At 36.4% G+C, this 24,784-nt stretch overlaps 1 protein-coding gene across 1 annotated transcript in view; it reads right to left on the reverse strand.

Annotated features, from left to right (window-relative positions):
* The window catches only part of UBE2J1 (ubiquitin conjugating enzyme E2 J1), a 44,840-nt gene that overhangs the window by 4,422 nt on the left and 15,634 nt on the right, over positions 1 to 24,784 (reverse strand). Inside the window, exons 3-7 of the mRNA XM_072642813.1 lie at positions 22,164 to 22,295; positions 14,428 to 14,512; positions 13,993 to 14,098; positions 11,759 to 11,888; positions 7,986 to 8,108 (exon numbers count right to left, since the gene is read on the reverse strand). Coding sequence (XP_072498914.1) covers positions 7,986 to 8,108; positions 11,759 to 11,888; positions 13,993 to 14,098; positions 14,428 to 14,512; positions 22,164 to 22,295 — 576 coding nt within the window. The remainder of the gene's footprint in view (positions 1 to 7,985; positions 8,109 to 11,758; positions 11,889 to 13,992; positions 14,099 to 14,427; positions 14,513 to 22,163; positions 22,296 to 24,784) is intronic.

Genomic DNA, 24,784 nt, shown 5'->3' on the forward strand with positions numbered 1-24,784 from the left:
GTAACTACTACATTATTCCCTACTACACTACTATATATAGTATATAGCTCCCCTCCTCATAGGAAGAAGAAAACAAGCCTCAGTGACTTTTTCTGTAGCAGCTTCACCTTTGTCATCTATGGGTTCAAATACTGGCTCTGCCATTTCCTAGTAGTATGATCCTCAAGGAGCTTATAATCAGCTGAAAAGTTGAATAGTTAACTGAGAAAAAAATAATATCACCTTAAACTTGTGATACTTTTCTTCTAAGAACCCATAAGGGTTTAACACTCTTTTATAATATCCCTTATGAGACAAACAGGATAGATATGTCGAATTTATAAGTGGGGAAGACTATTATAGACTCTAAAAATTGCATTAAGGGAGACAATAGTAAAGACATATTCTGATTATTTGACTTCAGGGATCCCAGGTTAATATTTTTGCTACCTACAGAAATTAAATAACATAGCAGTAGCATTTTATAAAGTGTCTATAAATCCTAACGTTCCCAATATAAGCAAATAACTGGTAATAACTACTTGAATTGAATTATGGCAAACAAGCTAGAAAACGTTAAAAATAAAGTATTTGTTCTTGGTTAGTCAACAAGGTTAAAATAGGTAAGAATACATTCAATTGCACTTAAAATAGCAAAATGCTTTAGTTCCTAAGAGAAAAAAGGGAAATACAAATTCCTAAGAGGAATAAAAATATTCATATGGAACTAGAAATACAGAGATTAGAATAAAAAGGCTAGCTATAGCTAGCCTAAGATCAAGCCAAATTAAACCGAACCTTTCACTTCATACAACTTGTTTGACTAGAGTTTAAAAAGAACAACCTTTTCCTTCCTCAAAACCCAGCCTAAACAAACAGGTTACCAAACTAATGTTCAATTTCCAGAGGAAAGGCACCTCAGCTTTTAAAACACATTTATATGATGCAGGCAATCTGATCTTTTAAAATATTCATCCACAATGGACATTATCGAAGTCCATCAAATGCAAAAAGATGGAGATTTTATCTAATTTTAAGGCTGTAACTGGGGTTCAGCTTGATCACATGGTCATCTGTATGTCAAAGACCACTGACATAAATCCAGCTGATACAATAAAGCTTTCCTTTATGTAAGAAGAAAGTTTAAAAAATAAAAATCAACAATAATGCATCAAGTCGTAAGGGTAGGTGGGCAGTTTTCAGCTTGCAAGCATTCAGTTTACATCTCTTCTGCAAACAACACTTGCCCTTATCCCTGCCCCTGCTACCACTGCTCATGATTGCTGTAGGATTACTAAGACAAATTATGTTTATATGTAGAATAAAGGAAAAATCTAAGAAAACCAGGAGCACCTTAGTTGATTTAACCCTGGGGACAATTAAGACTGCTCTTCCTTCACGGCAACCTACCTGCCACCAAGTGCCTTCCTTCCTTAATTTTTTTACTTGATTTTATCAGACTCATCAATATTCTATGAATAAGAGATTAATATCTCCCCTTAAAAATTCAAATATCTGCAATTCTTATACTTATCAGTTATTCACATGATGTGAATGAGCTCAAACCACATTCCTCCAAACTCCTAAACTGCACTAAAAGAGAGACTTCAGGGAGTGCAGGAATTTTGGAACATGGAACAATTGAGAAACAGTAGATCTCCAAGACATAATGACATTGAAGGCAAGAGGATGTTCAGAGCAGCATGAGAGCTTTATATAACACTTGGGAAGACCAATGACAACCTGAAGCACATCCAAAAAAAGAAATCAGGTTGTCGAGAACTAGAAACAAGGCTATCTGAGAATCTGCTTAAGTACCTGAGGAAGTTTTAGCTGGGAACAAAAGAAAAACTAAGAAAAGCCACTAATACTATCTTCTCACAGGACAGTGGAAAGGGTACTGATGATGGTAGTGCCAGACCCAAATTCAATCCTAATTCTGCCACCTGCTACCTGCACAACCTTGGGTTAAGTCTCTTGATTTTTCTGGTCCTACAGTTTCTTCATTTGTGAAAGGAGAGAGCTGGGATAGATGACCCCTCAGGTCCCTTTTGGGTGTATATGTATGATCCTAAGTAGCTGAAGCCTGTTATTTTAGGCAAGGGACTAGATGTGTACTTCTTGTCCCCAGGTACAGTGAGGGGACATCTCAGAGGCAGATTGTGGCCCAATTTTTAAAAATTTTTTTTAAAAATTAGAAAAAAAATTTTCCTAACAAGAGTCATACAAGAGTGGAATGAGCTACACCTAAACAGGTAGACAGTCTTTTTTATATAAAGGGTCAATGACCAGTAGTTAGGAATGCACCATCCTTCCAAATCATTCAGGCTTACAACCTTGAAATAATCCTTCCCTCTCATTCTCAACCTCTGTGTGAAAACAGCTGCCAAGTCTTGACCATTCTACCCTTACCATATAGTTTGTGCCTATCTTTTTTCTCAACTTAAAGAGCTAGTTCAGGCCCTCATCATCTCTCATGTGATTAACTTCCTAACCAGTCTCCCTGCATCCAGTCTCTTCTTTTCTAAAAAGAAGAAACCAAATTCATGTTTCTAAAACAAAGATCTGACCATGTCCTCAAAAATCTTCAACTACTCCTCAGTGCCTCTAGCATAAAGTATTAACTCTTCAACCTGACATTTAAAACCTTCCACAACAGACTCTGACTTATCTTCCAGGTCTTATCCCTTATTATGCCTTCACAAACTATCCAACCCCCCCATCCAAAAAAATCTGGCCTGCCAGCTGCTCTCCATACACAACATCCCAGTTCTTGCCTCTATAAATCTGCATGAGTGATTTCCTATAAAGGATATGCATCCTGTCTCTTAGGAAACCTGGCTTTCTTCAAAGCGCAACACCAGGACTACCTCCTCTAAAAAGCCACTTCTAATCTCTCACAGGTCTTTCTTGAAACTATTTATTATTTTTTTACACTTTTACTTCTGCTCTTGTTCTCTTGGCCCAGTAAATAACTAGCATTTATGTAACGCAAAAAGGTTTGCAAAGCACTTCGTTTATGTTATCTCATTTGGTCTTCACAACAACTTTGTCACATAGGCACTATTACTATTATTCCCAATTTAATGCTGAGAAGTTAAATGACTTGCCCAGGGTCACATAGCTTTTAAGTGTCTGAGGCAGGATTTAAAGTCAGATCTTCTTATCACCACCAGAGTGTCCTAGCAGTTGCCAGCAAAACTGAGGGCAGGGCAGTTAATCATTTTTGTTTGTTTCCCCAGAACCTAGCATAATGTCTGTCACAGAGCAGGTATTTAATAAATATTTGCTGAATTAAACTTCATGCTAGAAGGAAGTTTCCTCTTCAGATAAATGATAGACACAGAGACCTCTGCTATCTTTATCAAATCTGTGATTCTTTGGGCTTGCAGGAAAGGACGCTATAAGGTGAGAGGCGGAAAGGAAAGGGGGGTGAGAATATGCCAAAGATAAACTAAACCTACCTCAAAAGTTTTGCCTAGAACTAGCACTGCTCCCAGGAAAACAAGAATGAAGCACTTCCTCTCTTCCCCTCTTACTAGTGCTCTGCTTTCAGGATCCAAATGAGTTAGTGCCATTAGAATCATGTCACCTTGGGGCTGAAAGGTACTCATTTGAGGAACCATACAATTTAGTTATATTACAGGTTAAATAGATTCTTGTGAACTAGCTTGTTCTGGGGAAATTCCCAGTTCTAAGTAACCAATTTACAAATCAAAGTTTAGAACACAACTTTTTCATAAGTACTATTTGCAAATAAATTTTCAGTAACCAAGAAGGATCACTATCTGTGGGTTTTAGAAACTATAATGCCTTATTAAGAACCTCAGCCCCTGAGAAGATAAGAAAATTGGTAAAGAGGAGAAAATAAAAAATGACAGTCTTCCCTGTTGGAAAAGACAGGCATTCTTATTTTCTACATTTTTACAAGGCTAGAAAAAGTATAAGTATATATCAAGATGCAACAGATGGCCTGATGTTTTCTGACGTGTTTAAAATTTTACCAATCTCTCGCCCCCTCACTGCTAAAAACATAGCTTATCTGGGATTTGACAATAAATTCTCACTGAATTTATATAGTACTCACATAGCAGCTGCCCTGGCCCAATACCAGGTCTCAGCTGCTTCCATAATGGCTAGATTATATAATCACTATTCTGGAAAATTTATATGAAAACGGTAAAATAATTTCACTTTAAATTATAGAAAAGTTTCAAAGATTAAAACATATAGGAACATTAAGATTACATATAATTTAAGACATGTATCCTACATATTCAAATATTAGCTTAAGACTTTCTGACTTTGTACTATTTATTAGTGTCCCTTCTATCAATCAAGTCTTAAAAATAAAATATTCACCATCGATAAGCTTATTAAACGTTCACAATGTGCTAGGCACTAAGTCTGGGGACAAAAAGAAAACAACATCAATAATAATAGCTAGCACTTATACAGTTTTTTGAGGTTTTCAAAGGAATTTACACACATCCCATATGATGAGTCCCTTCCCCCAAGCTTACATTGTAATGAGTGAGATAACATAAATAAGCAGGGGATGATGCTACCTGCTAGGGGAGTCAGAAGAGTTCTCCTGCAGGTAGTGTTTCAGCTGACTTTCAAGGAAGCCAGGGATCCTAAAAGCTGAAGGTTGGGAGGGAGACCATACTAGGTATTTGAGGAGAATAACCAGTGCAAAGGCACAGGTGGAAAATGTCACCAATGAAAGAGGAAAAGGCAGGGGACAAATCACCACCAAAAGAAGCAAGCACCTACAATGACTTGGAAAAGTTCCATTTTTCCTACAAATAACATACTAAAATCCATAATTAATTTTAAGAAGTAGCAGATATGGCACGTATATTATTATTTTCTTGACAAATTTTCTGAGTGAAAAATTATAGAAAACTTTTACAATTCAGAGAAAGCAATTAAAAGCATAATGAAGACTTTCAAAGTCCTTAGCACTCAGGGGTCCAACACGGGCACAGATGCAAGCCCCTTCAACCTTTCTCATCCACTGAGGTCCTTATCCGTGTTTACTCCATAAGTTCTCTACCTATCAGAGGGAGGCACTGATCCTGGGGTCTCAAATCTATGTACAAGCTCTGTTAACTCCTACCAAGCTAAAAAAACTTTGGAATCCTAGCCCAGAAACAGGTTGTGTAAGTGAAGACCAAGGGCCAACCTAAACAGAGAAAAGCTCATTCAATTCAATACAACACTCATTAAATGCTTACCAGGAGCAAGGAGCTGCTAGGCTAAGAAACAAAAATGAGCAATTTTTTTTCCAGCACCCAAATCCTAAATAATTTTCCAAAAAATTAAAAGACCACTGTTTTTGTCTCGATCTCCTTTTATATATTTGTAATATCATTCATACACACACATACACACACACCCCTATGGTTTTTTTTTAACATAGCTTAAAATACTTAATGAGCATTCTTTACTTACTCAACATGAACATAAAATATTCTAAATGCTTTAAAATCCCAACAGAATTTGAAAATTCAGTAGACTTTAGCAGGGTACTCACAGAATGGTAAATAAATAACTATAATGAAAAAGCCCAAGCTCACTTGTTTGCTCCACACTTCACACCTCATCCCCACCCCCATGTACTTTGTGTCTCACTTTGGAGACTGATGAAATGCCAAGGACTACATAGGGAAGCAAAGGTAGAGAATGAAGACTGGAAGGATAATGCTTGCCAGTGATAGCCAAGGTAGTTTCTCTGAAACCTCCCTATGAGTTCAACACTGATTTCTTTGAACAAAACTTATTCCAAAAATGGGTTACATTCTAAGAAAGGTAGAAACCTGGGAAACACACAAATTTGTGGGGCACGAATAAAAAAAAGGAACAAGATGGAAAAAGAGTTTAGAGAGGTAAAAGAAAACCAGAATAATACTACGTCACAGAGATCAAGAGAAGAAAGAATCTGACAAGAAGGAGCAGTCAACAGTATCAAATGCTGCAGAAAAGTTGGGAGGCAATGAGGAATAAAAATAGGATACTGGATTTAGCGATAAGATGGTCAATGGGGACCTTCCACAGAGCAATGTGACCTTCTATAGAATAGCTTCTATTGGAATGGGGAGAAGAGAAGTCAGGTTTACAGGAATTATGGGGTGAGTAGTGATAAAGACATAAAAAGCTCTAATTCTTAATTGTGCAGTAAACTTTACCTTCAGAGTCCTCTGGAAAATACTAGAAAGTGTTATTGTAAGCTTAAGAGGCTCTTTGTCCTGATAACAAGAGTATAAAATAGTTCCAGGAAGGAAGGCCAGCTGCAGTCCTCTTTGATGTTCCTTTCCTTTGAAGCCAGCCTGTTTCTGACCCCTCTTCGAGCTGTAAACTGAATTCACAGAACTTTCACATCTGTGTGGATATTTAGAAACCTTTACGGAACTCTGCTCTTTCACGAGAGGGAGTTAAGTCTAAATTTCTGCTTTACAGCTCTCTTCTCTGCAATAGTAATAAAGAACTTGTTCCTAAGCATAATTTACTGTTAATGGAATTTTTTCCTCCACAGCTGAATAACAAAGAAGTAGAGGCAACAAGTACAGATTAATTTTCTGAGAAGTCTGGCAATGAAGAGATGACAGAAAGCATAATAGTTTGAGAGGAGTAATAAGGTTAAGGAAAGGTTATTTTAGGAAAAGGGAAACTTTAGCATGGATAACAGAAACAAAAACAGTAAAGCAGAAAGAAAATATGATTCAACAGAGAAGATTATTAGAACCAAATCCCCAAAAAAGCAGAAGACAGGACATTCAACAGAACCAGAAAAGGTTTGCCTTGGGAACTACTTCTTTCTCAGAAAGAAAAGCTAAGCAGGAGAGGAAGATAAAGATGTTTTGAGCTTGAGGAGGGAAGTTGTGAGAACTCATACTTTACTGTCCAAATGTCTGTAAAGTATGAAATGAAGCCACCTGCTCAGCTTCAGGGAAGCAAGATAATGGCTAAAGACTTGAGAGTGGAAAAGGTTTAGGAATTGTAAATGCAGAAAACTGGCTACTAATTCTATAGAAGATGAATAAATATACTGCCATATAGCACTGAAGACAACTGAGGCCAGATAGTATGGCCATGTAATAGAGCCAAGCAGCTCTAATGTAGGATTTTGCTTTAACCTTGTTTAGCAACCTCTAAGTTAATAGTGGGGGTTTCCCTAGCATTTGGGATTAACAACGCAAAAATGGTAAGGCAATTAAGGGGATGAGATAGCAGTGAGTGCCCTGTCTAAGTATCTGATCATGAGGTTCAAGCTGAGAAGGGAGGCAACTGGAGTCAAAATGGAGGTGATGGATGGGGATAAACAGAGAAGGTTCCAAGAACCAGAGTTCACAAATAAGACAGAGAAGAGGTTGATATATAAGAGCATGAGGTAGAAGATAAAAAGATGGTCAGGAATGGGAATTTCAGAATTCAAGACTTTTGAAGCTAAATAGTTCTGAGTAACAGTGAAATCTAAAATGAGTGTAAAGTGTGAGTAAGTGGAACACAACTGGAGCTGAGTTTATATATTCATCCCGTTCTCATGATCTAGGGCATAAACCTAGTAGCTGGTTAGAGTTTAAGATGCAGTCTGCAGCCTTGGAACAGAATGAAACCAACTGGCCATCACAGAGACCAAAGTCATTCCTTTAGCCATATTATAAGTACAGTGCTTTAACCAAGTAAGTGAATTAGCCACAAAAAATTAAGAATTTGGCTTATTTAAAGCACAAAGGGAGAGACAACACATTATATATCATTTAGTTCTGTTGTACAGAATCTGGTACAAGGATATCCACTGAGTACAGAATTATAGAATTTTAGAGATAATTTAGCCTAATGCCATTTGGCAGATGAGGAAACAAACCCAGAGAGTTTAGGAAACTCTATATAGGTTTATGCAACTAGTTAGTGGTAGAACTGGAGCTAGAACCCAAATCAATGTTCTTCCCTATATACTCACATGTCAATAATAATAATGATATATGAAATAACAGTCATACCGATGTACTGGCTGTTGTGTCCTGGAATGCTGAAGGTCTGCCTTCCTGTTGTAGCTCACTTAAGGAGAAAGAATGTTTTAAATCTGGCACAGAGATAGACTTTCCAGATGAATTGACTTCTGCCTAAAAGAAAAAGATAAACATAAGTGTATATATACATGAAGAAGAGAAGACTGGAAAAAAGAGAAACTGCAGACTAATCCATAAGCTTAATTTATCTGCTTTGACTTCTCTTCAGTGTTTATTATCAGTTTGGGGGATACAAAAGAAATCTACTTAGGGAAATAAGAATGATGGAGAAGAAACAACCAGAAAATTATTAAATGCTAACCTCTCTAGTCATGGCTAACTACAACAGTGAGGGAAATACAATCAGTGTGGAAGGAGTAGCCGAGGAAGGCTTTAAGGGAGTGATTTGGGGCTTTGATGTACACATAGATTTGAAAAACTGGACAGGAAAAAGGCAAACATCTGTTAATACCAATTCAAATGCCTTAGTAAATAGTTACATTTCACTAAACAGGTTTCAAGAATGTCACTATTTTTTGTTGTTTTTTAATCTGATCAAATATTTCAGGTCCTCCATTTGGACAGATTCAACCATTTACTCATCTTATAATGTTCTAAAATAGTCCCATTACTTCGACTGCACAATCTTGTTTACAATATACCTAAAATAACCTACTTGATAATAAGTGTTTATTTGTGCAACATATCATCATGGTACTCTAGTGAAAAGTTACATGGATCTTGTCAAGCTCTTTTGTTCCTAAAAGAAATTAGAATTGTGTCACATTTATCATAAATTTGGCATTTAGGTGTGACTAATAATAATCATTTTTACCACTCTCACATTATAACAAAAAGGGAAACAAGTTTAGGGTTCGATTTTAAATTTCTTAAATCAAGTTTTTCAAAGATGCTTAATATAAGAATATGAAAAATTACCACAAAGATGTTACACTTCAGCATTTTATTCACAGGATAACATGTTCAGAAGATAGAAGCTCAGTTTTTGCATAAGGAGCTAAGTACCTCATGGGTTTTAATGGGGGTGAAGAAAATGAGAACAGAGAAGAAAATGGTGAAGATGGCAATCAAATAAATATAAAAAAGCCACATTTAAAAAAAAATAGGGTAGAACTGGAGAAGTAACTTCAAAAACCATGGCTATGGGGAAATTCTTAAACAATGGATAAAGGAAATTATAAAAGATAGAAAATTACACCTATAAAAAATTCTAAAACTTTTGCACAACTGAAATCACTATAACTAGAATAAGGAGATTGCGGGGGCGGGGGGAATATTCGTATCAAACGTATTTTTCTAGGATATACAAGGACTGGACTCAATTATATAAGATAGAGTCATTCTCAAATAGAGAGGTGCTCAAAGGAGATATGAACAAACGGTTTTCAAAAGAATAAATGCAAAATATGAGTAATCATATAGAAAAACGCTCCAAGTCACTGTATATTACAACTGAGGTCTCATGTCATATCTTCAAAATTAGCAAAAATGATAAAAGACAAAAATAAGATTGAAAGGGTTGTGGGAAGTCAGAAAACACTAAGAAATTGTGAATGGAGCTGCGAATTCATCCAACCACTGTGGAAAAGAATTTGGAATTAGGCAAAGTTAATTCATTGTTCATATTCAGCAATCCCACTAGTGGCACTTATCCCAAGGAGGTAAAAGACAAAAACAAAGGTCCCTTATATAACAAAATATTTGTAGCAGCACTTTTTGTGGTGGCAAAAAACCCTCAAGAAACAAAAAGAATGTCTGTTGAATGGAGGATGGTTAAACAAATGATGCTATATGAATGTAACGGTGTAACATTTTACTATAAGAAAAGACAGTTGTGAAGAATTCAAAGAAAAATGGAACGATTTATGTGAATAGACACCAATGGAACAAAGAAGAAGGAAAACAGCTTACACAATGATGACATAAATGAAAACAAAAAAGGTTGCTCAACTCAGATTACATACAATGACTAATAATGATTTCATAATGCTATAGAAACAGTTTTCTTCCTCCTTTTGATAAAGGAAAGATTTAGAAAAGAATGCAGATGTGAACAGTTGTATGGGTCAGTATTTGAGGAGTTAGAGATTATTAGAAAATGACTGCGATTAAAAAACAAAGACATCAATAAAACATTTTTTTAAATAAAGAGTAAATCAGGCTCAGGCCAGCCCCAGTGGTGAAGATCCTAAACTCTCTACATGCTAGGTGTGTCAAAGATGTTAGGCAAAGAGTATGAAGAACTGGCAGAGCAGATGGAAATAAAACATAGATGGAAAAACAGGGTAGGAGCAATAATAGAGAAGAGGGAGAAGGAAGACAAGGCTGCGATGATGGTGGGAGTTGACCCAAAGCAGCCTGGTAAGGGACATAAAAATGACCATCTTGTGAAGAAACAGATAAGGAAGTGCTCCAGGTAGCCCAAAGCAGGGTATACTTCTACAACTCACTTTTCCTGGAAGCTATGGAGCCTTTTTCGCTTTTTTCTATGTATATTACTTTTCTGTCTGTCTCTCCTCTCTTTCACATCATAGCTCAGTGTCTTCCTCTTTCTGGATCTGTTCTTTCTCTTTCCATTTGTATCTCTTCCCTCCTTTTATGCTACTCTATCTTTCTCTTCATTTCTTTGTCTCTCTTTCTTTCTTATCCTTCTCTCATCCCCTTTTCCTTAGACTGACTGTAAAATGAAACTAAAGTATATTTTCAATATCATTTGCTCTTCACTCTTGCTGTATTGGGTAAATATCCAGCAAGAAAAGCCCACCTATTAACCAATAACAGTACTTCAGGAGAAATTAAATGTTTCTTCTTCCAATTCTGTGAAAATTTCCAGAAAGGATACGTTTTTATTATAAAACATGTTTTTTTAAAAATTAACTCCTAAGCCCTCACATAAAACATAAATACTTTAATTTTCATATAGATAGTTGCCTCCATAGCATCTTAAAAGATACATAAAACTGTCTAAATTTCATAAGTTACAAACAGGGAAGTAGTCATTTAATTTTGCCAAAAATAAACCTCCTTATTCAGCCCAACTCAGGCAGCCCCATCTATCTTACCACTTGTCAATCTTTGTCTTCTACGTTAACTACCTAAAATCCTTTTATCTGACATCTGATATGACTTATAAGGTCTTTGTAGGTAGCTATCACCTACAAGGCAAGCAATTCATGCTTATTGATTACTCAACTCTACTATGTGCCTGGCACTGTGGAAGGCATCAAAGAATATGATAATAATGTCACCTTACATTTTTTAGAGCACTTTAACATAACCTAAGTTCATCAAATTCTTAGAAAAATCATGTAGGTAGGCAGGACAAATATTACCACCATTTTGCAGATGAGGTAATAAACTCAGAAAAGTAAAGTGTCTTGTCCAAGATTACACAGCTCAGTAAGTGGAAGATTCAAATATTTCAGTTTTCTGATTTGGTGACTTAAAATGTGCATTTTCTGACTAAGTCCAGGACTCTCTTCATTTTAATTTAGCTGGGAATAAAAACTACAGCAACATGAAGCAAACAAGAAATGATTAAGTGCCAACATGAACAACTGATGATTGAGTGGTTTGGAGAAAACAGCACAAGCTAGCATTAATGTAGAAATTAAATTCCAAAAGTATAGGTGTGGTTATTCCTAAACAATAGAAATACACTACTACAGAACCCCAAGAAATAACTTTTCTTCCTGACAGGAAAATGGGAGGAATTCTTGCTAAAAATTCATTATGTAATTTACCTTGAAACTGATTTGTCTAGCAAGTTCCTTGGCTTCTTGATCAGCCTGACTTGAATCACTTCCTGATGACAAAGGCAACAGAGCGATCTTCATTGCTGAGCCACATCCCTCACAACAGAAATCTTGTGATCTGGTGAGAAATAAAAGAATCTTAAAACAAATACTATCAAGAACTCTCTCGCTGAATGGAAACAAAAATATTTAAATCTGACTCTGATTCCCTTCTTACAAAGACAAAACACTGAACAAATAAAGTTTAAGTCTAAAAGAAAAAAATAATGAAAAGCTCACCCCACATATGCACACTCATATGCTTTCTAGGTTGGAAAACCAAGAAACATTTTTCCTGAATCTGATATACTTTTAAATGCTGATGTACATTTTAAGTCACCAAATTAGAAAACTGAAATATTAATAGATTTTTCAGACTTCTTCTTTTCTTCTTACTCCAAATTTGGCCACCTAAACTATGGGTTCAAAAAATTAGCAAACATTATGAAAAACATTTTTTGTGATCAGAATATTTTATTGAGTGATAAAATCAAGCCATAAATTGAGAACTTTTCTGTTCCAAAATAAAACTATTAAGTATAATTAACATCTGTCCTCCTCAACCAGATGAAAAGTTTCATAAATGGCTATATTTTTCAAAAACTTCAGTAAACATTCTCACAAATACTCTTATGTTTATATGGCTACACTCATGACAGTATAAACACAAGTTTACCACAACAAAAATATAATTTTCTTCCCTTACAATGAAACCCACCTTCTACTATACAAATTTCTGAAATAAGATTTCAACCATGGTTGATAGATAAATAATTCAGGATTTTCAACATTAGAAGAGCTTGTTCCGTCACTAATACTTTTCCTCCAGATGCTAATTACAGAAAAGATTTGCCAACAAGAGTAAGGACGTGAATGCTACCAAACTGGTAAATACTTACTTAACACAGTTCTACAAAATACAATATTCATTTATCTATAGGAGAAATTATATTATTTATATTGCACTGACATTGCATACGCACACTTGCCCAAGTGCACTACAAATGTATCAAATGTTTTTAAAAATAACCAATCATTTTTATTGTGATTGATTCACATATAATACAAAAAGAACTATTCAAAAAAAAGGCTTTACATGTGTATATCTGTTTCTACACTACATATTTAATTAGCTAACTGAAAAAACAATATGGCTTTGTTCATCTGAAAATGAGGGATCTAATGATCTCTAAAATCCCTTCTATCTTTAAATTACATGATCTTTGACAGACTGAGAATATAAGTAGAGGTCAGAAGACCTCGGATAGATTATTAATTACCAAGTAGGCAATAAATTTTCACTGAAATGAGTATCTTATGAGAGTTGTCATTTTACACTAAAGTCTACTAAAATAGTTTGCATACTGTAGGTGCTAAATGGAGTCAGGGGACCTGGGTTCACATCCCACCTGTTATAATTACTACATGTGTGGTCTTGGGCAAGTTAGTTAACTTCCTTGGGCCTTAGTTTCTCATCTCTAAAATGATGGTTTGGGAAAGACATCTCTGGTTCCTTCCAGCTCTAAGTCTATGATTCTATGAATTAATTTCCCCATTATGTATGTAGTGTTACAATTTTCTCATGTATTGTTACTGTCTTAGTAACAAGACATGTCTCATCAAAACACTTAAGTTTTATAGCCAATATCTGGCAATTCAAAAATGTCTGAATTTTTGCAAAAGCCTTTTGGTGCCTAGGAGAAAGATCTAAGCCATTTCTGGATGGCGATGATGGTGCACTCATCATTTGCAGGCTGAAAATTTTTTTTCCCATCATAGGCAAAACTGCCCTTCTTTTCATTTTACAGAATCAACTATACAATGAAATCCTGATACTGGAATCTTTTTAGACTGACTAAGGGAGCAGGTGAAATTTAAGAGCAAATGTTCATTTGATATTTATCTACTATATTTCTACTATATTTAACTGCAACATTATGAAAAAAATTCTACTCCCAGAATGAATCTAATGGAACCTTTACTGAGAAGTTCTGCCAACAAAACATCAGGTCATTTACTGTTACTTTTATAAGAAATTAATTAAATAATTGGACATTTAAGAACAAGTCAGCACATGGAGTTAAAAAGAAGTTAAAGCATAATTTCTTCAAGGTACATGTTCTGTAGGTTTGGAAAACAACTTAAATACTAGGTAAGCAAAGAATAAAACGTAAGCTACTCACTTTTTGGCAAGTGCTCGTCTTTCCTCAGGTGAGTAGTCTAGAGACCCTATGGCACCTTCTCCTTTTGTTGGCATAAATCCAATGATGGCTAATAATGCTGTTCTGACTGAAATGAACAACCCAATATTCAATCTATACGTGAAATTAAAAAGCATTAGATTCCCACCACTGGAATTGGGGAAAAACAAACACCAAAACCCCCTGACTTTTTAGGCTCACATGATGGAATACTTAAGTAAAGTAAGCCATCCCTAGTACCCCCATCCTATATTTATCTGACAGCAAATGTGAAAACTGAACTAAATTTTACATTTTTTCTATTCAATATTTAATACTATATGGTAATCATATTAATCTCAGAAGAAAATCAATTATTAATTATAAACTGGTAAGAAGTTCAATTAAGATTAATTATAACAACAAACTGATACTTACTACTCCACGAAGGCTGCCAAGTTTCAGGATGATGTCCTGAGATGCTCAAACAAATTTTTTTGCCTACTTCAAACCTTCCATTAGCCTTAAGGATAAAATAATTTATATTTATCACAAATATGTTTTAAATAATATTTAAGACTCTTAGTTTTAGAAGTTGCTTTCAACAATTTTAAAAATATTTAATTGGACTCACAAAAATATAATGAACTGATAAATATCTATTCACCTCTTAACTCTGCATCTATCATCATATTAAGTTCTAGCTAGGGAACAAATAAACAATATGGTTCCTGTTTTGTGCTAATGTGAAATGTAGATTTGGGGGTCACAGAACTACAGAAATGGAAGCAACTTTCTATCAGTAAGTCCAAACTTCCCTCTATGTTTTCAGGATAAGGAGATACAGAGGGCCCAGAGCAGGTGAGCAAGTTGTCCACATTAACATAACCAGCGAGAGGCAGAGCTAAGAGCAGGTTTCCTTTAATCTTTAACCCTTCTATTTACACCAGTCATCCATAAAAAGATGCCAGTTGAAGTTGCACTGGAAGATGAGTTGAGGAAATAATTATATAAAGAACAGAAGCTTGAGACAGAACTTTGAGGCATAATTACTGTTAAGATTTTGGCAAGAAGCAGCAGAGGAGGCAGTATGGAGGAGAAGCAGAAGGGTACGTAGACAAGAGTCCAGCAACCAATTAAAAAGCCTTTATAAACCTGTTCTCAAGTTCTAGCTCAGTGCCTGAGAGGTCTCATCATTTAAAAATGGAAATATAAGAACTATGAGAACTGGTGAAGAAGGGAATAATTAAGAAATACCTTTTTCATGTTACAATTGTCACCTTTACTAGAAATGTTTAGAACTCTTCTTTTAAGTATACATATATACTTTATTTATATATATATATATGTATTTCTTTTAAGTAGTTAATGTAATTCTTGATTTTGCGTATATTTGGAAATATTTTCACTGCAACTTCTAACAATTCAGACAGTTCCCATCTTACATTTAATTCACAACACATGACTAGCTGCTGCCATCAGTGTTGCTGAAGGAGTTGCCCAGCCCTGAAGTATTCAAACTGCCTTTCTCTTCCTTCTCCATACCCTATGTCCCACCCATATCACTTAAGAGGAGGGGCTCAGGAGTTCAGAGCTCCTCAGAATGCCTCGAATGACTAGTACTCAGGGTCACAGTCAATACCACAGTTCAGCTTCATTATAGGTAAAATAACTTTTGCAGGCTGAGATGGGAAAACAGCCATCTTTTTGAGAGAAAAAGCATTCACAAATTTCACCACTCAAATACTGAAAACGTCTGGGGATTTCATTGATTAGGAAGTGCCCTCCAACAACATTGATTCTCAGCTCATCCATGCCAGCCTATCCTGTTACCCTTGTCTGTGCTCTCCCACAATGAAGGAGTCTGCCTAATATGCTGAGGGTCTTCCTTGCTTTCTCTTAACAATTTAAAGGGGCCTTGTGGAATACTCTATCAGCTGTCATTACTCATTATTACCATATTACCAGGCCATCTTCTCTCCTATCATACAATTCCTGATCTTCTTTGGCGTTCATCATTGGTTATATGTTGTAGTTTTCTCACACCTACAATATTTCACTGCCCTCTGTGTGATATTTACTCTTGGTTTTTGGAGGCAGTTATATTCCATGTCTTGATGCCATATAGCAGTACCAGAAGAATGTTAGTATTAAAAATCGACTTTTGCTTTCATGGTTAACTTTGTGATTTTTCAATTTCCAAAAGGCAATCCAACCCACTTTTCTCTCCTGTTTAACTCTGGGAAGAATTTATTATCCATCTGTATTAATTTTCCTAGAAATAAGTACTGATGAATATGCTTTATACTGTGTTCACTGAAATCCTGGGTAATGGACTTTTATTCACTTGGTTTTTCCGATATAAATGGACAGGTCTAACTCCTTCAAATGATTATAAAACTCTTCCAAGAAAGCCTTATAAGATTCTGGGGTATGAGACGTAAGTAAGTTGTCAAACAAGCAACTGAAAGACCATTCTCAGAGAATCTCTCTGACTTGAATTATGCTCTAGATCTCCTCTATCAACCTTATCTCTCTGTTTTATGTTTCCTTGGTGTTTATTATCACAGGGCTGTTGGGAAAGTGTTATTTCTGTTTTTCTATCTTTCAAGGAATTTTAAATGATTAACACATGGACAGGAAATACTCCGTTGAAAAAGAGCCTATAAGGCAATGTTTTGTTCTACCAAATAAAAATTTTTAATTAATTAACAAAAAGCACAATAGGACCTTATATTCTCTATATCTTTCAGTTAATAGGGAAATGGCAAAGATATGGTCCATGGCTGACTATAACTTGAGGAAACCTGCTTGTTACCTATGAGGAATTTCATCAAGAATCGTATTCATCGAAATTAAAACTATCTATAGTCATATGAAAAAATGCTCTAAATCACTATTGATTAGAGAGATGCAAATCCAAACAACTCTGAGGTACCACATCACACCTATAAGATTGGCAAACATGACAGAACAAGAAAATGATAAATGCTGGAGAGGATGTGGGAGAGTTGGAACACTAATTCATTGTTGGTGGAGCTGTGAGCTCATCCAACCATTCTGGAGAGCAATTTGGAACTATGCCCAAAGGGCTACAAAAATGTGCATACCCTTTGACCCAGCAATATCGCTTCTAGGACTGTATCCCCAAGAGATCATAAAAATGGGAAAGGGTCCTACATGTACAAAAATATTTATAGCAGCACTCTTTGTAGTTGCCAAAAACTGGAAGTCAAGGGGATGCCCATCAATTGGGGAATGGCTGAATAAATTATGGTATATGAATGTAATGGAGTACTGTTGTGCCATAAGAAATGATGAACAAGAAGACTTCAGAGAGGCCTGGAAGGACTTATATGATCTGATGCTGAGTGAAAGGAGCAGAACCAGGAGAACTTTGTGCACAGCAACGACCACAGTGTGCGAGAGTTTTTTCTGGTAGACTTGGAATTTCGTAATAATGCAAGAACTTATTAAAAAAAAAAACCCCAATGGTGGTTTTCTAAGGCAAAATGCCTTCCACACTCAGAGAAAGAAATATGGAAGTCATTCTCAGAATGTAGCAGATCATGTTTGTGTGTGTGTTTTTGTGTATCATGTTCTGATTTGTTATATGATTTCTTTCATTTATTTTAGTCTGACTACATAGCATGACTATAGTGAAAATATACTCAATAGGAAAGTATATGTAGAACCTATACAGAATTGTATGCAGTCGTGGGGAGGGAGGGGGGTAGTGGGGGGTAGGTGTGGGGGGGATAAAATCTTAATTTTATGGCAGTGATTGTAAAACATTAAGAAAGTAATAATAAAACTAAATTTAAAAAAGAATCATCTTCATCAAGAATTTTTAGAATCATAAAAATAAATATACAATGACTAAAACAAAACATATGGAGAGAATAAGAAATTGAACTCTAATGGGTACGCATGGTGATGGCTTATCAGCCTAGGCTGATATCAGGCAACCAGCACTTAAGCACTGTGCTAAGCACAGAGCATACGATGAAAGGCAAAAACATTAGTCTCTACCCTCCAGGAACTCATGTTCTAATGGGAGAGACAACATGCAAATAACTATGTACATACAAGATATATACAGTTTAAATAGAAGGTAATTTCACAGGGAAGGTACTAGCAGCAAGAAAGACCATCAAAGGCCTCTTGCAGAAGGCAGTATCTAAGCTAAGGGAAGATCTGAGGCATGAAGGAAACCACAGAAGCAGGGAGGAAGAGATAACCAGAGAGCCTGGTCCAGGCTTTTTTTAGGAGGTGGAGGAGAGTCAATGCAAAGGCAGAGTCTAGGAGATGGTGCTGTATATTAGGAATAGCAAATAGATCATAGAAGAATAAACAGATCAGTGCAGCTGTATCACAGAATGTGTGAAACAAAGTGTAAGACTATAAAGGAAAGGTTGAGGTTAAAGATTCTATATTTCATCCTGGAGGCCAAGTAGAGAGATGACATGGTCAGACCTGTACTTCAGGAAAACTACTTTGACAGCCAAGAAGAGGATGAATTGGAGTGGGGAGAGACTTGAAACAGAGACTTGAAGCCAATCAAAAGACTATGGCTATAATCCAGGTAAGCTGTGTTAAAGGCCTGTCTATTAGGGTGGTCACTAGGTAAGTGGACAGTCAGAGACATAGAAATGTCAAGATATAACAATAGATTTGATAATGTAGAGTGAGAATAAGGAGTTCAGGATAACATCTAGGTTTCAAGCTTAGGAAGATGGCAGTGCCTCAATTATAACAGAAAAATTGGGAAGAGCAAAGGGCTTGAGGGAAAAATAATGAGTTATATTTTGGACATTTGAGTTTGAGATGTTTATTACAGTATCCAATTTGAGATATCCAAAAGATAATGTGTAATATGAGGATCATACCTCTCAGGAGAGAGATTAGGGCTAGATATATAGATGTGGGAATGATCTACAGAGATATAACTGAACCCAAGGGAGCTAAGGACATCACTAAGCAGGATTAGTATAGAAGGAAAAAAAAAGGCCTAGATACTAAAGATTGACTGTGTACCTTCTAGATGAAGGTTCAGCAGACAGCAGATGAGACTGAGGAATGGTCAGACAGGAAGAAGACCAGGAAATAGTGTCACACTAATCTAGAGGGGAAAGAATATCTGAGAGGGTGACTGACAGTGTCAAACATTAGAGAAGTCAGAAAGGATTAGGACAGAGAAAAGGCCATTAGATTTGAAAATTAAAAGCAAACTAGTGACTTTGGAGAGAATAGTTTCAGAAGACAGGCTGAAGAGAGTTTAGAAAAGAGGAAGTAGAAAGATTGAGTGCAAATGGTTTTTTCAAAACATTTAGCCAGAAAGAGAAGAAATATATGACAATAATGATCAGAAATGATGGTATCAAGTGAGGGTTTTTTTAAGGATGAAGAAGATGTGGTCATGTTGTTAAGCAACAGGGAAAGAACCAGTAGACAGACACTGAAAATTAAAAAGCTTGAGGATGATGGTAGGGGTAATCTAGAGAAGACAGGAGGGGAAAGGATCAAGGGAACGTGTAGACAGCAAGGAAAAGGACTGCCTGTGGTGTCACTTATTTCTTTTTCCTTTGTTAAAAGGTCAGATTCACAGGGAAGTGGGTATATTTTAGGAAATAGTTGGTATAAAAACAAAAAAGAATCAATAAAACTTTGAAAAGAAAATTGACCCTTGTGGTGCCTAAGTTTCTCAGCCTTCCTGCTCCAGTGCATTCAAAGTTCTAAATAACTGACTTACAAATAAAGCTAGGTAAACAAATACAACCTGTTAACAAATTAAGGATTTAGATACAGTGTCCCAAAAATCTTAGTGCACTTTTAAGCTTTAATACTTTAACTGCACTAAGACTCTTGGGAACCCTTCAAGTTAGAGATTTTAAATCTAAGAATGAGTACTATATAACAATTTCATCCAATAAATGTTTATTAAATGTCTGGAACACACAGAGCATTTTCTAAGATACAAAGATAAGAGTCCCTACACTCAGAGTTTACATATAGCCTAGCAGGGAGATCTATCACATATAAAGGTGACTATATTACAGAATAATGTATAAATGAACAAGGAAAATGCAAGCAAAGGTGATATAAGTCTGGGAGAGAGAGGCTGTTTCCAATTAGAAGGGTGATGTTGGTGAAGCCTTTTTGGGAGGACTAGGCATTTGATTTAAATTTGACAGGAGAGGAGGTCATTCCAAACTTATGGAACACACAAGCATAGACAGAGAATGTTGAGTCAGGAAGTGGGAGTGGAGGTGGGGAACAGCAGGTCAACCAGTTTGCCTGGTGTGAGGTACCATTCATTTTGCATATACAGAGCACTGTACTTTAATTTCTTAAAGAAATTAAGAAATGGTCCCTTTTGCTGAAAAAAGGGTTTTACTTTCTTAATCTTTGTTACAAGGGAACAAATATATCCCTCCCCACAACACCCCCATTGGGTAGACCGGAAAAAGGATGTATTTGAAAAATAAAAGGTCTCCAAAAAAAAAAATTTTTTTTGAAGACATGATCTCTCTTCTCAAAAAGTTTTCAGTCTAAAGGATAACACAGCAATATAATATTATATGGTAATAAAGATAATGTAAGTATTTAAGTGATGATTTTAAGAGAGAACAAAAACAGCTAGGGAGATCAGGAAAAGCTTCTTCTAGGAAGCAGTGTATGAAAAAAGATAGGGATACTATAGCTGTTCATCCTTCATTTTTGAAAAGGACCTCTGACATCAAAGGTGATGCCCTGACTTGCATGTGAACTGAATTTAAGTGAGGCAGCGCTGCACAAAGTTGTCAGCCTTTCTCTCTCTTCCTGAGTCATCAAAATCCAGTGGCAGGACTAAAATCAAGATGACTGGTGATGCAGTGGATGACCTTGGCTTCTTTGATGTCCAACCAAGGTCAAGTGCTCCACGGTACATGCTTCAACTGCCTTCAACAGACATTGGAGCAAATTGTTTTCATCTGCCCATTCTGCTGGAGAAAAGTTTTCATATGGTTGGGATAGCTATCCCCCTAACTCACCAACTGGTCTGAGGTCTACTGGTTACTGTCTGTCTAGATGGTTTTACCAGGGTGGGACCACTGCACATGCTATAGCTTCTTGGAGTTACAGGTAAGAGCTCAATAAAAGGTGGACACCAAAGGTGGATAACTAGCCTTGAAAAGGGCTCCACAAGCCCTCACATACCCCCTAGGGAACGTAAGAGAGACGAGGAAAAGGTGTGTTCTGAGTGGACTGATGGGCAAAGAGAAGAGAGGCAAGAAAATCCTTTCTGAAGGTCTCTCTGAATATCTCGCCAGCTGGTAATGAGAGCTTAGAGTAGAAACAGAGAGAAGAGTTTTGTTTTGTTTTTTAAATCATAAAAGTTTTCAGTAGCTTTCTACAACTTGAGGGAGGAACTGAGCCTGTGATCTGATTTGTGTAATGATCTCCAAAGGTGAAGATCTTTCACCAGTGCAGATCAACAACTTGTTCAACAGGCTTAGGGAGCTGCCTGTCTCAAGAGAAGCTTAAGTAGCTTGCCCAGGGTCACTAAGCTCTATGTTTCAGAAGTAGCACTTGAACCCAGGCTTGACCCTCTATCCATTTATAACATTCTACTTGTCTTTCTGCTATTCTGTTGTTGCTGTTAAGCCAATTCCTGTGACTTTCAGGCTCATCTCTAGCTGGTTCACTGTTTGTAAACAAACTAGATCTGAAGATCAAGGAAATATTTTTATATGGCGCAAATCAGTACTTAGCATGTTACCAGATGCCTCAGTTTTGAAGAAATTTCTTGGGCAAAACAATGACTCCCAGGGGTCACTGACCATGGTCAGAGGGCCCAGAACCCAAGGACACAATTCAACTGAGGAACTGAGGCTCTAGTGTACTGTATGATGAAAAAATCTATAGTGACCTTACAGACATGCTCTCAACTATTAAATCAGAGCACATCAAAATGAAATCATCCAAAATACATGACATATACTCTGCATAAATTTTGTTAAACTTTGAATCTGCCTAAATTTTAGAAATATATTTGTTAAACTTTAAAAGAATTCTACATGTCTTACCATGTAATACAAAAATTATATGGACTACTTACTTACTAAGACAGTCTAATTACTCAATTCTAACTGCTCAAAACAAATGAATTCTTAAAATCTAAATATACTTACTGTTAATAGAATAATGCTTGGCGGTTTCATGGGATACTCTGGTGGCAGTACTATTCGTCCATGATAAACTCCTCCATCAAAATCAGAATCTGGGGGGCCCCTAACAGTGAAGTGCCATTCAAAAAGGTTATCCTAAACAAAACAATCATATGTGACCATGAAACATTACCAAGAATGTAAAGACAAGTTCATTATTTTTCTGAAGTAAATATCAAAGTGCCTCACATAATAACCTGCTTCTAGGGTATAATGATGCATATTTAAGGTTACTATTTGACAATAAAAGGGTACTTAGGCTCATCTCTGGTCAGCTTTATTCCATAAAACAAAGTAGTAATACTTATCATTATTGGTGGTCACTTACGTGGTAGCCAGGTTCTGGTGCCCATGCCTGATACAACATCCTTCACTAACAGAACAGTGACTCCTTGCAAGTGCCTCACTGTTATCAGATTACCACATATAACGTAATCCAAAAAATAACATAATATTTGTAAAGTGCTTAACACGGTGCCTAGCACATATCAGGCACTAATAAATGATTGCTTCTTCCCTTTCCCAATATAAAAACCTGAAGGATGAAGATGAAATGAAATGGACTTGAACAGTGGCATAAGAAATACCCTTCTATTGAGATTTAAGTAAAGAAAGAAGACAAACTGTTTGATACCAGCAAAGGGAGATCTATATGATCTATCATCAATCAATCACCAAGCATTTATTGAGTGCCTACTATATGCCAGTGTGGTTAGTTCCCACTGTTAAAGAGCTTATATTCTATCAGGGGACACTGATATGCACACATATAAATAAACAACAAGTAATTTGGGATAGGAGGAAATCAGCAGCTGGAAAGATCAGGAAAAGCTTTACATAGGAACTGCCATTTAAGCTAAACTCTGAAGGAAGCTGTAGGTTCTAATAGGAAGCAGTAAGGAAGGAACGCACTACAATCATGAGAGACAATCAGTACAAAGCACAGACAGTAGTAGAATGTCATGTGAAGAGTGTAAGTATTATGAGAAAGCAGACTCTTTACTTAAAATTATAATCCTGCCTGAGATTGAAATTTTATATCTAGCAAAGTATTCAGCTACTTCAGTTACCAACAGATGACACACAAATTTACCATCCTAAAACGAAAATGAAAGATTTAATGTCTGATAACATTTTAACATCTAATACAATCTACTTTTCATTAAAAGTTTAAAAAGCTTCTTAAGCAGCTGATATAATTTCATGACACATGCTACCCACCTCCTGACACAGAGGTGACAGACTCAAGATGCGGGAAGACACGTACATTTGGACAGAGCCAATGCAAGAAATCGTTTTGCATGACTATGCATTTGTTGGAAGGACTTTGTTTTTCTTTTCTTCCAGTGTAAGAATGAGATGAGAGCAAGAGAAAATTAATGCTTGTTAACTGAGGGTTTTGGCGGGGGGGGGGGGGTGGGTGTCAAATATTGGAATGCCATGTTTGTCCAGGACTCAGAAACTAATCCTTTAAGTTTCACACCAAATACAAGGTGTACCCCAAAACTCTTGGGGCAGTTTTTAGCTTTAATAGCTTCAAAGACTTTTGGGATACCCTCAATATCAACACCAATCCAGTTATCTATTGGCCTACAAGTTATTCCCTTTCTTTCTCAGGGGGTCAGTACCTGGCTCCCAGTGTTCTTCTCCACACCAATTCCCACTCTCACGTTAGTAAATTTCATCATTAATGTCAAAGTTCCCTTCAAAATCCTAACTTACTAAGTCTTCAATCTTACTCCCCCATGACCTACTTCCTCTACTCCATTTCAGCCATATACACTGATGGTCACACTCCTGATCTGAAATGTTCTACTTCAAAAATGAAGAATTCAGAAATTCCTTTATCTAACAATAAACTAGACTTCCATATTTCCTTATGCCTCACAATCCTAGACCTATGCATCCTCTAGTTCCTCTATTCCTCAGGACCCCTCCTAGCCCATGACCCATCTGTGTCTTCATTTTCCTCCTTTCCTGATTTCAACCCTATACTTAACCAGTTCTATATCACAAAGAACTGTAATATTACAAAGAACTCTCCAATCCTTTGTTCACTTGTCCTATCACTGGCTCATGCCTTGTTAAACTCCAACCCTGGATTATTCCTGATTTCTGCTCTTTTCCCTAATATTAACATGTTGCTGAATGGTATCAGAGGAAATCAAGCAACCATGCTGACCTGGTCCACTACCAATTTGTGTTATTTAATCTTAACTGGACTACACCCCTCACTGCAGCAAGGCGATTCCATTTTTCCTTAATTTATTCTAGCTCTATTGTGCTAGCAACCTCAGCAACCATTCTGAACTTTCACTTCTCTCAAGTCTTCCATATCACCTTCTCCACATCATTAGCTGACACTATACTGAGAAAATACTGACCATTCACCCTGAGTTCCCTCTTTTTCCTTTTTCTACATCTCCAAACTCTGACATCATGGCCCATTCTCTGCTCCTTTATGCCAATTTCTAAAGAAAGACCCTTTCGTAACAAGGGCAATCCCTTATTGGTCTTTTGAGTCCCTTTCTTCCTGTATTCCTTCATTAGAGCCCCTACAGTTATTTCCCTTGTCCCTCCAATCT

The sequence above is a fragment of the Notamacropus eugenii genome, chromosome 2 (assembly GCF_028372415.1).
Source record: "Notamacropus eugenii isolate mMacEug1 chromosome 2, mMacEug1.pri_v2, whole genome shotgun sequence".
Taxonomy (NCBI): domain Eukaryota; kingdom Metazoa; phylum Chordata; class Mammalia; order Diprotodontia; family Macropodidae; genus Notamacropus; species Notamacropus eugenii.